At 45.8% G+C, this 18050-nt stretch overlaps 1 protein-coding gene and 1 long non-coding RNA gene across 4 annotated transcripts in view; one reads left to right on the top strand and one right to left on the bottom strand.

Moving 5' to 3' along the window:
• The window catches only part of LOC308594036, a 294206-nt gene that overhangs the window by 36504 nt on the left and 239652 nt on the right, over window positions 1–18050 (top strand). The gene's annotated exons all lie outside the window — the stretch shown is intronic.
• PHLPP1 (PH domain and leucine rich repeat protein phosphatase 1) overlaps window positions 1–18050 on the bottom strand; it is a 163582-nt gene that overhangs the window by 7450 nt on the left and 138082 nt on the right. For all 3 annotated transcript variants that reach the window (XR_014011028.1, XR_014011029.1, XM_081206147.1), the window contains exons 12-16: window positions 16136–16298; window positions 13724–13854; window positions 8832–8936; window positions 5341–5535; window positions 2080–2308 (exon numbers count right to left, since the gene is read on the bottom strand). Coding sequence is in view for 1 of the 3 variants with exons in the window: in XM_081206147.1 (XP_081062273.1) it covers window positions 2080–2308; window positions 5341–5535; window positions 8832–8936; window positions 13724–13854; window positions 16136–16298 (823 nt within the window). In the remaining 2 variants the exon portion in view is untranslated. The remainder of the gene's footprint in view (window positions 1–2079; window positions 2309–5340; window positions 5536–8831; window positions 8937–13723; window positions 13855–16135; window positions 16299–18050) is intronic.

Below are 18050 nucleotides of genomic sequence, written 5' to 3'. Positions count from 1 at the left end.
CTGGCCTGCCTCTAAACTTTAGGCTCGCTTAAATTTCTTTGATATATTTTGAATGAATGGTTTATCGTGGAACTGTCAGCTCGACAGAGATAATGTAATTTTAACCACGCATTCCATTTATGGTGTTGTCTTTAGAGAGTCATTTTCTGTAAACACCTCTGAGCACAAATCTGCAGGAAACTCAGCATATAATAAACCGACTACTCGGCGTCACAATGGAACAAACATGGCAGCACGTGCCTGGGCAGAGACATAGAAAAATGCTTCATCTTTCAGCCAAGGCATGCAAGGATGGTCGGTGGTTATCTGACAGGAGGCCTACAGGACAAATTTGTTTCATCTACGTGGCCTCTAAATTGCGTGGTGGAAAGGACTCCACTCACAAACGATAATCTGCTCCAGCTCCCTTCGGGGGTTAACAAAAAATATGCGCACACTGTAGTGTATGTGAAAAACTGAGGGATGGGTTTGGCTAACTCCTCCTCAACCACACCAAGCCAAAATTATTCATCTTCATTTGGCAAGGCGGGAAACGACACATTTCTATCAAGCCTGCAAGCTGCCATGAGAAGAAGGTGTTGGTGTGTGGAATCCTATTTGTTTTCAGTCGGCTGCCCTGGAGTGGCAATGTTTTCCGCACGCCCCAGTTCCTTAACTACATTTCCTCTTTAGATACGACATTTCCCAAAGGGAGGTGGATTAACATCTGAGGGGAGGGGTGTGTGGAGACGCCGTTAAAAATACAAGTCTTGGAGAAATCAATGCCATGTATGTATTTAAATCCCAAGCTACTGGCTGGCTTATGATGCAAGCAAGTCGAGATAAGAGGAGTTTATTAGCCCACGGGTACTGGCTTGTTTGCTGGTGTGAGCAGACAAAAAAACGAGGAGAAAGCAAAAGGGAGGGGGAGGTAGAAAAGGGGGAAGTGTCTTAAAATTAAGTAGGACCTTGTATACCCTATGAGCTTTAAATGCTATTAATAGTATCACCAAGAATGTGACATACAAACAGTGGGAAGATGCGAAGTCTTGTAAGCAAAATGCTACGTCGCACGTTGCTGGATGCGGAGTTGAGTAGAAATAGCGTGTTTTTGCTTGAGAGGCTTGCACCCAGTGTGCGCCTCCTCTACCTCCTCAACTAATCCAGAATGCGGCAGCCAAACTGATAACTGGGAGTGGCTGCCGAGACCATATAACACCAGTCTTGAAAGACCGACATTGGCTCCCAGTACGTTTCCAAGCACAATTCAAAGTGTTGGTGCTGAGCTTTAAAGCCCTAAACGGCCTTGGCCCAGTATACCCGAAGGAGCGTCTCCACCCCAATCGTTCAGCCTGGACACTGAGGTCCAGCGCCGAGGGCCTTCTGGCGGTTTCCTCCCTGCGAGATGTGAGGTTGCAGGGAACCAGGCAGAGGGCCTTCTCGGTAGTGGAACACCCTCCCACCAGATGTCAAGGAACTAAACAACTATCTGATTTTTAGAAGACATCTGAGGGAAGCCCTGTTTAGGGAAGATTTCAATGTTTGATGTTTTATCGTGTTTTTAATATTCTGTTGGGAGCTGCCCAGAGTGGCTGGGGAAACCCAGCCAGATGGGTGAGGTATGTATTTATGTATAAATTATTATTATTATTATTATTATTATTATTATTATTATTATTATTATTATTACCAAGCTCACCCTCACCCTGCTTGGGATATGCTTTGCATGCTAAGTAAGGGCAGCACTTCCTCTTTAAGGAAGACAGGCCGCCACGAACCTCTTCATATTTTAAGCTGCTTCTTCGGTGCCATTACCTCCCTTTCAGCTACAGCTGGAAATTTGTGCAAAAACCCAGAAAGGAATCCCGTCCGGAGCATTCCGGCACAGCTTTGGAAAGGGGAGCAACCGATATGCTCATGCTCAGCACGAGACTGTGAATCTCAGGGCTGTGGGTTCGAGTTCCACATTGGGCAAAAAGGCTCATGCATTGCAGGGCGTTGGAGTGGGTGGCCCCTGTGATTCCTTCCCTTCCAACCCTATGATTCTGTGATTCTATAGGGCCTCCCCCCCCACTCCAGTTTAGCAACTCAATTCCTTACTTCTGTGATGATGGCCTTATGCTGCTTGATCCTCCTCAACTCTTCTTCGCAGTTCATCATGTAAGACTTGGATAAAGGCAGAGGTTTTCCGTTCCTGCAGAGAACAGATTGGCACTTCCCCACATTCGCAGAGGTTAACGTGAAGCATCCGCCTGGGTCTATCGGGTCATGCTTGATATGGCAAAGGACAGCAGAGCCTCCAAGCTTCTGCCCAGCTGTTCCAAGTTTCCTAAGGGTTCCAAGGAAGACAACATTGACAAAACAAGTGGAGTCAGGTTCAATGCAAGCGTCGGTTCTCGCGCTTCGGCAGAGAAAGATAGGACCCCCCCCCCGTCCAAAACAATGCCAACCGTGCCACACAGCCCATGACGCAGTCAGGTCCTATGCCACCGCCTTAATAATAATAATAATAATATTTTTTATTTATACCCCGCCCTCCCCAGACAAGGCTGGGCTCAGGGTGGCTAAGAAGCAATAATAAAAACAAGTGGAATGAATACAACTTAAAAACAAAATTAAAATACAACATTAAAATACTGAAACATTAAAATATTAAAATGTAGCCTCATCGCAGGAGGAAAAAGGGAAAGAAAAAAGAGGGGGAGGAAATCAAATTGGCTCCAAGCCAAAGGCCAGGCGGAACAACTCTGTCTTACAGGCCCTGCGGAAAGAAATCAGATCCTGCAGGGCCCTGGTCTCATGAGACAGAGCGTTACACCAGGCCGGAGCCAGAGTTGAAGCTAATCTAACTTCCTTAGGGCCCGGGACCACTAGGGTGTTGCTATTTATGGACCTTGAGGCTCTCCGTGGGGCATACTGGGAGAGGCGGTCCCATAGGTACGAGGGTCCTAGGCCGTGACATAAATGGGAAGAGGATAAAAATAATAGAATAATATAGAATGATATAATAATAGAACCGCCGCCAGAATTTCATGTGAAATTTAGGGCGCCCACTTTTAACAAACTACAGATGCAAATTTGCAAGTCGGAAAAAAGCATTTTGGAAAGTCTAGAATGTTTCTGGGGTGGTAGTGGGAAGCCCTGAACTTCTATTAGGTTAGGGGTGGGCAACCTCAGGCCATTATGGATCATCTGACATCAGGTGTGGGCAGGTAAAAAGGAGGCTGGGCTAAAAGGGGCTTCTGACATGCCCTACAATCAGTTGACCACTGGGATTTCAACTCACAGAACAGGGCTCTTTGCATGGGGCTTCGAAGAGCGTATGATTGTCGTGGCTTCAAAGTGCAATGTGAGATCAGATGACTGACAGGTGAGCAGCCACACACACCTGTCAGATTTGGCCCAGATCCAATCCCCCACTGCTGTACTGTGGGGAGGGGGAGCGCAGAAAGGGAGTGTTATTTTCCAGTTTTTCTAGTTCTTTTTATACTCCTTTTCAAAGCAACTGGAGGCAATAAACTTTCTTTAGAGAGAGAGTGGGAAAAAAATAAGTCTTGCTGCATGGAACCAAAGAAGAGTTGACACATGGATTTGTGAGTTGGCCCAGGCAATGATTTCAGTTTCATATTAATGGCAACTCTTAAAATTTGGTCTTTTCAAGTCGTCTCAAGATTGCCAAGACTACATTAAATCTATACAAAAGCATTCCTTTCTTTTTCTTCCCAAAAGCCACTTTGGGCTTCAATTTAAACAATTTATCTTTGATGAATCAGTCTGGGCTAATACTCAGATGGGCTGCAATGCAGTTAGGCAATTGTAAATAAAGTAATTCATGTTTGATCCTTTCTGAAGTTTTATATTGCGGGGGGCGGGGGGGATACAGGAAGAAGCAAATGGCATTTATCTTTATAACGTATTTAAAGTCCTTAGGATTAGGCTCTGGGAAATTTAATGGAGAAAGCAGGCTGGGACAAACAGCAATGGAGCAAAACTGCTGCTGACCCATTTCTGTCTCTGCTCAGCAATAGAAGAAGAGGAGTTTGGATTTGATATCCCACTTTATCACTACCCGAAGGAGTCTCAAAGCGGCTAACATTATCCTTTCCCTTCCTCCCCCACAACAAACACTCTGTGAGGTGAGTGGGGCTGACAGACTTCAGAGAAGTGTGACTGGCCCAAGGTTACCCAGCAGCTGCATGTGGAGGAGTGGAGACACGAACCCGGTTCACCAGATCACGAGTCCACTGCTCTTAACCACTACACCACACTGGCCCTACAGAAAGTACAGAAGCAGTAGCAAGGTAATTCCACTTGGTGGGGGAAATGGTTACCTGCTTCTGCTCTGTGGTATCTGTGGGTATATGGCACTGGCAGATTAAAATGAGAGGCTCGCATCCATAGCAGTGCTAAGTAACTGTCCCATCAGAGCAAGGAATTTGACTTGTGCAATGGGGACGACCTCCTCTCCTCCTGTCCCCGTCCCCTAAATCTCTTCTAGGGGACCTCTGAAGGGGAGGGCACAGGGTGAAGAGAGGGAGCAGTCCCATGGCTCACGTGGAAATATTTCCACTGATGGGGCGGCTATGTTAAACACAAGCCGGTGTGTTATTTTTATCTTCTTCCCATTTATGTCACTAGGTAAAGCTAAAGGGACCCCTGACCATTAGGTCCAGTCATGGCCGACTCTGGGGTTGTGGCGCTCATCTCACTTTATTGGCCGAGGGAGCCAGCATACAGCTTCCGGTTCATGTGGCCAGCATGACTAAGCCGCTTCTGGCGAACCAGAGCAGCGCACAGAAATGCCGTTTACCTTCCCGCCGGAGCGGTACCTATTTATCTACTTGCACTTTGGCGTGCTTTCGAACTGCTAGGTTGGCAGGAGCAGAGACTGAGCAACGGGAGCTCACCCCGCCGTGGGGATTCGAACCGCCAACCTTCTGATCAGCAAGTCCTAGGCTCTGTGGTTTAACCCACAGGGCCACCCGTGTCCCTATTTATGTCACTACTCTGCAACTAAAGTGAAGGTGGTCTCAGAACCTGGGGTAGCTCTGCTAAGAAAGGAAAAGTCTGGTAACAGCAGCCAAATCTCTTTGAAAAGACACCATCACTGCTGGTCTTTCCCAGAATATGTAACCACTAGAGGCTGCTGCTGGGTGTTTTCCCAGATTTCATCTGCAGTCTGCGTAAGGCTATGGTGATAGATTTTTTCAGTGGCACTGCATGAGGAATTGCCAAGTCTCGAATCAGCCCTGCGGAGGTGACCATAAAAAGTAAACAAACTTATTCAAAGGGTTTTGGGATGGCTGGGCTTGTGCAGTGTCACAAGGCAGACGCCTGCAAGCTTTGAGACACAAAACTGACCTCTGCATTACGATGAAAGTGTTGATCATGTACTCCTCTTCGCTCTTTGTTTTTTGCAGCTCCTCGGCCAAGATGTCGCTCATGGTACACTGCAAGAGGTAAGGCACTTCCACGTTGCGGTCCCCGTCAAAGACGCCATAGAGGGCCTCCCGGTTGTCGCAGAAGTTGTTGGCGGAAAGAGCCGCCACGCACAGCCTGTGCAAGAAAACAAAAAGAAAATGGGCTTTAACAAAAAAATTCACTTCCCACGGCAAATTTCCCATGTAACATTTCCAAGGCCGGGTCATCAAACTCTTCAACCCCCACCCCCTTTGGTGGATTATAAAAACAAATTCATTCAGTACACAGGTCTGTTGAGACTCTCGTAGGGTGTGTTGAACTTCCAAATTCCAAAAATGAGGGTTGCTAAAATCTGCCGTATGACTTGGGAATCCAAAATATATTTTGGTAAAATGAAAGTGCTTGGTAAGTAAAACTAAAAATGATTGCCAAGTACTTGCAGTTATATTATATGTTAATATTATTATTTTGTTTTTTAGCATTGCCTGACATTTTCAGAAGGTAAAATTAAATTTCTTTGGTTTTCCAAATGCTGATTGTGTGCTTCTTATCAAATGTAGACTTAGCAAGCTAAATGTTCTCCAATCACAAAAGTAATAGACTTTAATTCCTCACACCCAAAAACATATTTTTATGACCCCTCACTAAAGAAATTAGCAAAAAAAAAAAAAAGTTTCATCCCCTAAAATGAGATGCCCTACTCTCAGAGTCCACAGTGAAAAGAGGCGGTTAATCTGAAACCAAGGTGGAGAATTTAGGACTTTGCTAATAATATCTGTATTCACCTACATATTATTCTCAGGGAGAACATGCACTCGCAGCGTGGTTCAGTGTTGGACTATGACCAGGGTTCAAATCCCAACTCAGCCATGAAGCTAATCTATACATAATTGTCTGCAAGAAGTTTTATTTTTGTAATTATAAAGTATTGTTTTGGTGTTGCAGAATTTAGATAGCACGTGGACACTGTTATTAAGCTCTTAATGTACAGAGCACATTTCTTAATGAGGCTCCCTATCAACCATTTCTGTTTCAAACCCAAGACTGGTTTAACCCAAGACTGATTCTATGCCATTACCTTTTCTTTTCTACCCAAGTTACTCACAATGCCCGCCAAACGCTTCTTTGGAGAACGAGCAACACGAAGGATGCACAGGTGATACTGAGAGACACAGCTACAGAAATGAGGCCAAACAAGTGGTCAAAGATCAGGGCCGCTACCTGCAGTTTTGACCAGAGAATGGTGGGAAACGAGCTTGTTTGGACCACTGGGCTCTGCAGCCTGTCTGCCCTTACTGTACTATTTGGTGTTGAGTAATACGCGGGTGGTGCTGTGGGTTAAACCACAGAGCCTAGGGCTTGCCGATCAGAAGGTCGGCGGTTCGAATCCCCGCGACGGAGTGAGCTCCCGTTGCTTGGTCCCAGCTCCTGCCAACCTAGCAGTTTGAAAACACGTCACAGTGCAAGTAGATAAATAGGTACCGCTCCGGCGGGAAGGTAAACGGCGTTTCCGTGTGCTGCTCTGGTTCGCCAGAAGCGGCTTAGTCATGCTGGCCACATGACCCAGAAGTTGTATGCCGGCTCCCTCGGCCAATAAAGCGAGATGAGCGCCGCAACCCCAGAGTCGGTCACGACTGGACTTAATAGTCAGGGGTCCCTTTACCTTTACCTAATACTTTGCAAGGCAAGCAACAGCAGGCTTTGCCTACGTCTTACTACAGAGAGGATGGTGCACCTGCAAGACGAAATTAATGCAGTAATCTTTTTATGATGGCCTCAGTGCTGCATGCACCTTGCCACCGTATCAGCTGAGGGACTGCAAACTATTCATGCCGACTTTACTGACGGGTGTGGAACAGATTTATTTTGTTTCTAGGCATACATGGAGGTCAGATCAGCAGCTGCGATGCTACACCAGCCCCGATTGACAGAACATTAAGCGAGTCACAAACAAATGAGGAGTCCTTGCTTGGGGAGGGCAGTTGGGTGTTTTGAACACAGATAACGGAGCGGCAAGACCTGCTCCCTGACCCCCTTGCACGGGCTGCACCCCTGAGGCAGACGAGACCAGCTTTCCAGCTAATCCTCTGAGCTAAGTGGGATTGACTCTGCCGCAGATGCCTTTACGGATGGGGCGATTAAAGTGCGTGAGAGACTCGCCGCAAGCAGGTCGCATCTTTTCTACATATCCACCACACTCTGTTGCTGTAGGCTGGATAAGCTAACTTGGAAGAAGATACAAGCAGAAGTACCCTCCGGAGTCAGGCGTGCATCATAAAATGTCTTGAAGAGAGCAAGGGCTTTAATTTAAAGCAAATATTACAGGTCCAGAGGTAGAGTAAAAAGGTAAAGGACCCCTGGAAGGTGAAGTCCAGTCAAAGGCGACTTTGGGGTTGTGGCACTCATCTCGCTTTCAGGTCAAGGGAGCCTGTGTTTGGCCATAGACAGCTTTATGGGTCATGTGGCCAGCAGGACTAAATTGCTTCTGGCACAACAGAACACCGTGGTGGTAACCAGAGCGCACAGAAACGCCGTTTACCTTCCCACCGCAGAGGTACCTATTTATCTACTTGCACTGGTGTGCTTTCGAACTGCTAAGTTGGCAGGAGCTGGGACAGAGCAACAGGAGCTCACTCTGTTGCGGGGATTCGAACCACCAACCTTCTGATCGGTAAGAGTCCCAGTGGTTTAGACCATAGTGCCACCCGTGTGGCATACACTGCATTCCAAAGGCCCTATATTCGATTCGTAGCACCTCTTGCCTGATACCCTGGAAAGCTGCTGCCTATCAGTGCAGACAGTATTGAACTAGGTGCTTCAAGGGCCTAGCTCAATACAAGAAGCTTCCTAGGTCCCAGAGAGGAGGGGATGCTTAGGATCTTGAACTGCGGGTGTGGGATGAATCGGTGGAAAACGTTGGACTGAATAGGGATAGTTGAGAGGGGCCGCTTAGACGCAAGACAAGGGTTTGGGAAAAGATGGAGGAGAGGACCTCCTGCGGAAAGGACATACCGTATTTTTTGCTCTATAAGACTCACTTTTTCCCTCCTAAAAAGTATGGGGAAATGTCTGTGCGTCTTATGGAGTGAATGCAGGCTGCACAGCTATCCCAGAAGCCAGAACAGCTTTCACTGCGCAGCGATCCCTCTTGCTGTTCTGGCTTCTGATATTCAGAATATATTTTTTCTTGTTTTCCTCCTCCAAAAACTAGGTGCGCCTTGTGGTCTGGTGCGTCTTATAGAGTGAAAAATACGGTACATTAGCTACCCAAAAATATGCACAACATTTTTTCTACTTAATTATATAGACTCTTCCATCATATACTGGATCGCTTGCATGGAAGGCCCTATGGAGAGGAAATGCACTTCTCTTTTCCATATAAACTCTCTCTCTCTCTCTCTCTCTATATATATATATATATTTATCCTTACTTGTTCTTAACTCCCGAGGCTTCCGTGTAACCATGGCTCCACACGGCTGGGGCTCCTGAGGCATCTCCGGCTGAAGGCTGGTCAATCTTGAAACAACGGATGTTACTGCAATGAGAAGCAAACCCCGCAAAGAATTAATGCTTCAAATGCCAAGTGTAGAACAGTATTCCTAGAACATGTTCCTTCTCTTACTGCATTCTATTCCCTGTACTTAAAAGTTGCTTTTTTAGGAGGTAACAGTTTTGAGTCCCTGTCTACAGCAAGGGGAAAACAGGCAGGCATATAGTCATTACCGTGCCCTTTACTCGTTTATTTCTTTTGCAAAAGAAGCGTTGTCAAACATGAGAGAATTTTGGAGGGAACAAGGATTTGCCTGGATACTGCATTGCAAAAAATAATAATACAGAGACAAACATGATTTCCACCCCTAACTTTGAGATATTTGCACATTACATTCACAGTGTAGCGTTTTGCCAAGTTTTGATTATGCTTCTGCTAAGATGTATTATCTTTGGTGTTCAGCCAACAGCGGCTCACAGACTCTCGCTTGTTCAGATAGAGATCCACTTGCCCAACAATCTTATCTCCCTGCAGGGGAAAAAAACACCACCCACGGCTGCTGCAAACCTTATGTTGGTCTTATACGGCAGCAATCGCCTGACAGTCACCACTGAAGGCTCCTATTCCGGTGGCCTGTATCACCTGCAAATTCTTCTAGGAGGAAAATCTCTCCCTGAAACTGTGCTACTTTCATATCTACCCATTCTCCTGAACACCAAGTACAGTGGTACCTCAGGTTACATACGCTTCAGGTTATGGACTCCGGTAACCCATAAATAGTGCTTCAGGTTAAGAACTTTGCTTCAGGATGAGAACAAAAAGCGTGCTCCGGCGGCGCAGCAGCTAAAGTGGTGCTTCAGGTTAGGAACAGTTTCAGGTTAGGAACGGACCTCCGGAACGAATTAAGTACTTAACCTGAGGTACCACTGTAATCTTTTATTACGCATGGAAAACTGTAGATTCTTCAGCATATTGTAACCCTATCAATCTTCCACTCCCTTCCTCCTCCTTTCAAATAAACTATATAACCCCAGCAGCAGTTAACCTTTGGTCTTAATTTCTGGGCATATGAAGCAGCAGGGAGGTTGACGTGGCCTTCAGACTTAATTCATTCACGTACTGTGTGTGTGTGTGTGTGTGGACACACACGTGAGACCCAAGAAGAAAAGGGGGGACAGATCTGGACGACTGCGCAATTGCTACGTGCTCTAGCACTGCGACAGTTCAGAGGACAACACGAGTCCCTTTAAAAGCTCTATAGGTGCAGGAATAAAGGATATATGGGGAGAAATCAAGAGATGCCTCTACGTCTATATTCCATTCTGACACCAACCTCCAGAAGTGGCTAAGAAACTTAAGAAGGCGCCGTAATGAGAAAGAAGGTTGTTTCTATCATATGCGGTGCTCTTGTAGTAATGTCAAAGCTTACTGGGAAATGATATATAATGAAATGAAAAGGATGGTTAAAATAGCCTTTGTAAAAAGACCAGAAGCTTTTCCTTTGGGAATTATAGGGACGGAACTGCCTAAAATGTATAGAAACTTATTCATGTATGCTACTACAGCGGCAAGAATGTTACTTGCCCAAAAACGGAAAGAAGCCGAAGTCCCGGCAAAGGAAGAATGGATACAGAAACTTAATGGAATATGCAGAAATGGTGAAAGTTACCGGAAGAATAAGAAATCTTTTTATGAAAGAATGGAAATGGTTTGTTGAATATTTACAGATAAATTATAAACAGATAAAAACATTAGCAGGATTATTGAAACAACCTGCAATTTTATAAGAGTATATATTTAAAGAAGAGGAATAAATGAGCAAATTAAGTTAATTTGGATATGCAAAAGAAATTAAATAAAAACAAATTTAAGGAACCACAGAAAGAAGGGGATGGAAGTCAAGTTTTGAAATGTCAAAATGAAAGTAAAATTAGTGAAATGTGTAAACTTGAAAACTATAAATAATATATGTATTTTTTTAAAAAAACACACCTAAGAAGACCCGCTGCTTGATCACACCAAAGTCTTATTTAATCCAGCATCCATTTCCCCATCATAGACAACCATGAGACACCCAAATGCAAGATATGAGCGCAATAGCCCTCTCTCACTGTTGCTGCTGGGAAGCCTTTTTTCTGATCCTGGAGGCAGCATATAGCTGTCACAACAAGTATGTTAAACTGTTGACCCACATAACTTTATGGGGAGCCAAAGAGTGTCAAGGTGTGCCTCTTCCCTGCATAGCCCTGGCCCTGGGTTCCAGTTTCTTTACCCTGCAAGGGCATGATGGAACATCATGCAAGGGTGGCACATTACCTGGCCCTGAAGACAAATGGGACAGAAGTAAAGGGAGAGTACAAGAGTCAAGGAACCTGAGGCAAGGACTGGAAACAAAGGCATGACTGGCTGGCAGCAGGCAGCACTGCAGGACTGCAGCAGGCCGAGACAGGCTTTGCAGCGGATGTGGACTTCCAGGAAGGATTTTGAGAAAAATAGCTTAGCGAATTGAATGGGAAAGGCTGTGTTCTTTGCAGTTAGCATTATGGCAACTGTAATTCACACAGGACGTGTTTTTACAAGTTTGCAAGGAGGCTCAGAGGAGGCAAGGCAGATGTTTACAAAGAGTGAGGAAAGTGATCTCTGGAAAAATCCCCGCCCACCCCCGCCACCTTTAAAAGAAGATATGAACTTGCTGACAATTTCACCCTTTGGAACCTGCAGGTTACAAAGGGCATTTAAGGCCTCTCATAGCTTCAGAGTGTTCTTAGGAGGCAGAGGAGGAGAAGGAAGAAAGCCTCAGTATTACTTGACTGTGCCATGAGAAACTCTATTGTGCAATTTGAGAATCTATTAAAAAAAACAGCAGCAGCAGCAGCTATCTTCATCGGCATAAATGACAGCAATAAATTTCAGTGAAGGAGAACTTTGTCATGATCAGGCTTGAGGTCAGGAGTTGCTGAATTCAGATTACACGGCAGTTAAAAAGGGACAAAAAGTGAAGAAACCTGGCTCTTTTCGTTGTTGAAAACCATACAACTTTTCAGGGTTTAAGAGACTGCTATTTACAGTGGTACCTCGGGTTAAGTACTTAATTCGTTCTGAAGGTCCATTCTTAACCTGAAACTGTTCTTAACCTGAAGCACCACTTTAGCTAATGGGCCCTCCTGCTACCGCCGCACCGCCGGAGCACGATTTCTGTTCTCATCCTGAAGCAAAGTTCTTAACCCGAAACACTATTTCTGGGTTAGCGGAGTCTGTAACCTGAAGCATATGCAACCTGAAGCATATGTAACCCGAAGTACCACTGTAGTTGTACCTTGGTTGTTGAATGCCTTGTGACTCGAACATTTTGGTTCCCAAACACCGCAAATCCGGAAGTGAGTGTTCCATTTTGCGAACGTTCTTTGGAACCCAAACATCCGACGCTGCTTCCGTGGTTTCCGATTGAGTGCAGGAAGCTCCTGCACCCAATTGGAAGCCGCACCTAGGTTTTCAAACTTTTTCAGAAGTCAAACGGACTTCCGGAACAGATTCCATTCAAGAACCAAGGTGTGACTGTATTATTATCTAAGGGCTTCTTTTGCAAGCATCTTGAGTTCTCACTGTAAACTGGTGCACGTAGAAGAAACTGCCATTTCTTGGCTTGTGGGGAAATTACCCTCTTGATTAGTCTCAAGTTCAGCGTAACACGCCCCCCCCCCAAACCCTTACCTCCTGCAACATGGCTACATATTTATGACAATCAACTATATTCCCTCCCCGATTCTCCAACTGCAAACTTCCTTTCTACAAAAGTTCTTGGACAACTCAGTCCTCCCTTGTCAACAGAAAGTCATTTCTTTCCCCCAAATTGCTTGGTCTCCCTGTTCATTCTGGCACCTACGGTGGAACCAAAACAGTGTAGTGGTTAAGAGCTGTGGATTCGGGTTTGGGAGACCAGGGTTCAATCCCCACTCACTGAGTGGCCTTGGGCCAGTCACCGTTTCTCTCAGCCCAATCTACCTTGCAGGGTTGGGTTGTTTTGAGGATAAAAGGACTGGCGGGGGAGAGGAGAAGAAGAGAAGAGTTTGGATTTGATATTCCGCTTTATCACTACCCTAAGGAGTCTCAAAGCGGCTAACGTTCTCCTTTCCCTTCCTCCCCCACAACAAACACTCTGTGAGGTGAGTGGGGCTGAGAGACTTCAGAGAAGTGTGACTGGCCCAAGGTCACCCAGCAGCTGCATGTGGAGGAGCGGGGAAGCGAACCCAGTTCCCCAGATTACAAGTCCACCGCTCTTAACCACTACACCACACTGGCTCTCTCTCACACTGGAGGAGAGGACCATGTAATCTGAGCTCCTTGAAAGACAGGCAGGATATGAAGTAAATATATACTGGATCAGGAGTGGGATGGTGGGATGTTTTGAGTCTGGCATGGGGCACATTTTCTCTCCCTCCCCAGCTAGGTGGGGGAGCAGAACAGCTCTCTGGATCCAACAGAAAGATGGTAGCAGTAACAGATACAGTTGCTAGGTATGGAGAGCAGGCCTTGAAACCTACCCCCAGGACATGCACCAGAGGGTAATGGAAGGGGAAAGAAAGGCACTATTGGGCTTGGGTTGGAAGAAACAAGCTGGGGGTTTTGTGAGGGAGCTGCAGCAATCTGCATGACCAAAATGTGCCTGCCATTTAGCTAGTGTAGCAATAAAAGAAGGAACATTTCTCTCCCCATTCCCCAGCCCCGTTTTCAAATGATGTGCACCTGATGTTTATATACTGGGTGTGTTTTCTTTCCTGAGTGCTTTGTGTACCCTTCTGCCTACCGTGTAATAAAGTTTGACTGTTCCTTACTTCAATAGCTCCAGGGTTTTGTGATCCAGGGCAAGTCTGGGGTTTCCAGTCAAGTCTAGTTCCTGCAGCTTCGGAGGCAAGTTTTCAGGTAATGTGACTTCAGTCAGCTCATTACAGCTCAGGTCCACACACTGAAGAATTGAAGAGAGAGAGAGAGAAGAGAAAACAATGAGTTCTCAGCATGAATCCTCTGGCCTTGTCCATTTCTGGCTAAGCGGATGAAGTGGCAAGCCATTGTCTGGACTGTACCATGTTAGAAACCACATGTGGGAGGTCACATGATGGAAGACTCCTAGGAGAGCAGGTGTGTGACATTCTCACACAGAGGCCATGTCCGGATGACCGTGTCACTGAGACATGAACAAGCCGCACTGTTCTCTCTGCGCAAGTGTTAAAACAAGCCTGCAAACCACGGTTTACCACAGCTTCCCACTGTGTCTGAAGCAGAAGACTTCTGTTAATGAGCAAGTTTGGATATGAAGCCATGGTTTAAAAGGTAGTTTCAAACCCTGGCTTGTTTGGGAGCCATTAACCATGGTTTCCCAGTTCTGACAACCGTGGTTTAATGTTGCTTCCTGGCTTGTTTTCCTGGTAACATGAATGGAGAAGTGAAGCAGCTGCATGTGGGTACAAGAGGCTTATTAAACTATAGACTGCAATTAGAAGAATCCCTTCTCCCTGACATCTAATTTTCTGTGTGTAAGAACGCTGCCGATTTTCACAAAGGAGCTTTATGTGTGAACCCACACTGGCAGTCTGAAGTAGCACAGCCCAAAAACAGGTTGTTTGAAAGAACTGGGCCAAAGCCTCTCCTCTCCTCTAGGGAGTTACACAGCTGCTGTATCACAAAAGCACCTGGCACCTTTTTTATAGAAACCACTACGTAAACTCTTTTGCAATATTTCACGGCATCACAAAACATTGATTAAAAATGTGTGAGTTCTGTTCCCCCAACCTTCCAAACTTCACTCATGTTGCAAAACAGGCAGCGATCTGCCTGCTGTCTGTGTTATCGGGATAATTCTTCTTCTTAATTTGATGGAGCACATCCATATCAAACAAGTTTTAATTAAAAGTAATATGAGTACATAGATGGGGCGAAGGAGTCCTCTTAATTTAAAGATAGCTGCTGGTGCCCACCTCTAGCCTGTAATAAAGGGAAGGCTATCCATGTAACAGTGTGTTCAAAAGGTAGTCTGAGTTAAACAAACAAACAAAATTTAAAGCCACAAAGTAAAAGCAATTAATGGCAAAGAGCTGGAACACTGGCAAAGATATTTAACTATTTATTAGGTAGTATATTTATTTGTATTAAATTTGTATACCACCCGTCCCGTCATCCAAAAATCACAGAGCGGTTCACAACATAAATGAGAATACTACCAAGTCCGGGGGGGGGGGGGAGAGAGAATAAAACAGGGAAATGTTATTAATGATAAAATCCTAAAGCCTCTCAAATGAATACTTTAATTCTTTTGCACTGCAGAGATGTGGAATGAAAGAATATAGCCCATGCACATAATTAAAGGCAATGTGACACAAATCCAAAACACACGACATAGCATTCAGAACATGAGTGGGAGAGGCACAGCTTAAAAGCCACGTCCAACCTATTAAATTTTACTTTGTGGTCTTCCAACGTGAACCTTGGGAATGGACAGCATGTGACTCTTAGGAATGACTTTGTGGGTGATCTGGTGGTAAAGGTAAAGGTAAAGGAACCCCTGACCATTAGGTCCAGTCGTGGCCGACTCTGGGGTTGCGGCGCTCATCTCACTTTACTGGCCGAGGGAGCCGGCGTACAGCTTCCGGGTCATGTGGCCAGCATGACTAAGCCGCTTCTGGCAAAGCAGAGCAGCGCACAGAAACGCCGTTTACCTTCCTGCCGGAGCGGTACCTATTTATCTACTTGCACTTTGACATGCTTTCGAACTGCTAGGTTGGCAGGAGCAGGGACCGAGCAATGGGAGCTCACCCCGTCGCGGGGATTCAAACCGACGACCTGCTGATCGGCAAGTCTTAGGCTCTGTGGTTTAACCCACAGCGCCACCCGCGTCGATCTGATGTTAGAAGCTGGTAATTCTAGCAGCTAGTTGAAAAAATATGGCTTGACCAGTTTGGGGAGGCTGATAGTTCGTTCTTCATCCCAGACATGTAAAATATCCCCATTTACACCTCTTTGCATCTGGCCACAATGCTGATATGTTGATCGATTTCCCCAGGGAATCTCTCTGCTTGGGTTCAGACAACATGGAAAACTAACGGTACTCTCTGAAACACTGCAGCCATCACATGGCATGTTCACACCTTGACAATTTGGGCATGATGCTGTGCTTCCATTACAGGCTACCATCAAAATACCGAAGAGGAGCCCTACGCAGGGCGCATACTTTCAAAAAACAAAACCTGTACCTTGATTTCACCAAGCTGCATGACCTCTGGGAAGACTTCGATACAATTGGAGTGTGCAATCACAGTATGCATGCGCCGACAGTTCATAATGGTTGTGGGGATAGATTTCAGTTTGTTTCCGCTAACGTCAATTTCTTCCAGCTCTTCAAGTTTGGCCATTTTACTACACACACACGAGAAAGGGAAGGGAAAGAAAAGAAAATGATAAGAAAATACACATTTTGATTATTAGGAAGTACTCAGAAACTTTATGTTAAAAGCTGTTATTCTGAGATAAAAGGCAATTTCCTCCGAATGAATTGTTGCATGGCAACCTTTCAATGTGTGGCTCGCACAGAGAGCTCAGCCGTCTGAATTAGCATTTGACGATGGAGAAATGCATCCATTCCAGAAGGTGGCAGCAGGTCTATGGGTAGCTGGTGTGGGTCTTGCAGACAGCGGGGTCCATCTTTTGTGCATTCATGGTCTCACTTTTCTACAGGGCAAGGCTTTGCATTCAACACTGTTGAGTCAGCTCCACTTATCAAATGGCACTAATCAATGGAACTCAAAGGGTTTTGGTGAGGGCCAACAAGAAAAGGAAGTGCTGTAAATGCTACAGACATGGGTGGCTTCATGCTGCAGGCAAACTTAATCATAGAACTGGAAATGGCCTTGGGGAATCATCTAGTCGAAATCCCTTGCTCGGTTCAGGATGCAACACAGCACCTCTGGAAAGATGTCCAGCTTCTGCTTAAATGCCTCAAGATAAAAGGAGAGCTCATCGCCTCCCAAGGCAGCCTGCCCCACTGTTAAATAGGGTGTAACGGTAAGGGGTAAAGGGACCCCTGACCATTAGGTCTACTCTGTGGTTGCGGCGCTCATCTCACTTTATTGGCCGAGGGAGCCAGCGTACAGCTTCCGGGTCATGTGGCCAGCATGACTAAGTCGCTTCTGGCGAACCAGAGCAGCGCACAGAAACACCGTTTACCTTCCCGCTGGAGCGGTACCTATTTATCTACTTGCACTTTGACGTGCTTTCGAACTGCTAGGTTGGCAGGAGCAGGGACCGAGCAACGGGAGCTCACCCCATCGCGGGGATTCGAACCGCCAACCTTCTGATCGGCAAGTCCTAGGCTTTGTGGTTTAACCCACAGCGCCACCTGTGTCCCTTTAAATAGGGTGTAACAGCAACAAATAACAAATCTAATCCATCATCCACACGAAAGCCCTTCAGACATTTGAAGGCAGCTCTCTATCAGATCTGCCGCTAATCTTTCCTTCTCCAGGCTAAACAGACACCGGTTCTTTCAACCGTTCCTCACAGGACCTGGGTTTCAAGAACCCTTGCTTGGAACCTGGGCTGCACTCCTCTGGGGGGGGGGAACAACAGCACACCAGTACTACTTAAAATGTGACTTCCAGAAACTGAAAGAGTACACCAGATATAATCTGACAGCACAAAATAGAAAGTAATCATTACTTCTTGTCAGCTTGACATTATGTGTCTGTAAAGTGATTGCATTAGTTGTTGTTGCTTTTAAGCAACTGCACTACACTGCTGGCTCATTTTCACGACAGCTCAACTGTACTGTGTGCCTGCTCCGAGCTCTGCTTTGCTTTTGCTACCTTTTAGCCTACCGGCTAACTGAAATTTGTTGCAACCATCTTCCTCCTACCTGCTCACAGGGTCACTATCTCCCTCTGGCTGGCAAACAAACCACACTTCACTGAGGTGGAAGCAACACCCCATCTTAAGTACCTGGCAATGAGGTGCTTTGTTCCCAAGTCAGAGGGAGTGGTAGTGATTAGGCAGGTGAGTGAGTGAGATTGGGAGACACTAGTATTAAAACTGCAACACTGAGCTGTGGTGGTTTTTTGTTTCGTTTTAAAAAGAGGCCATTTCTAGCTTTTTATAAACCCACCACTGCCCTAT

The sequence above is a fragment of the Podarcis bocagei genome (genome assembly GCF_964188305.1).
Source record: "Podarcis bocagei genome assembly, chromosome: 8".
In the NCBI taxonomy this organism is placed as follows: domain Eukaryota; kingdom Metazoa; phylum Chordata; class Lepidosauria; order Squamata; family Lacertidae; genus Podarcis; species Podarcis bocagei.
This window is presented reverse-complemented; position numbering and strand designations above follow the sequence as displayed.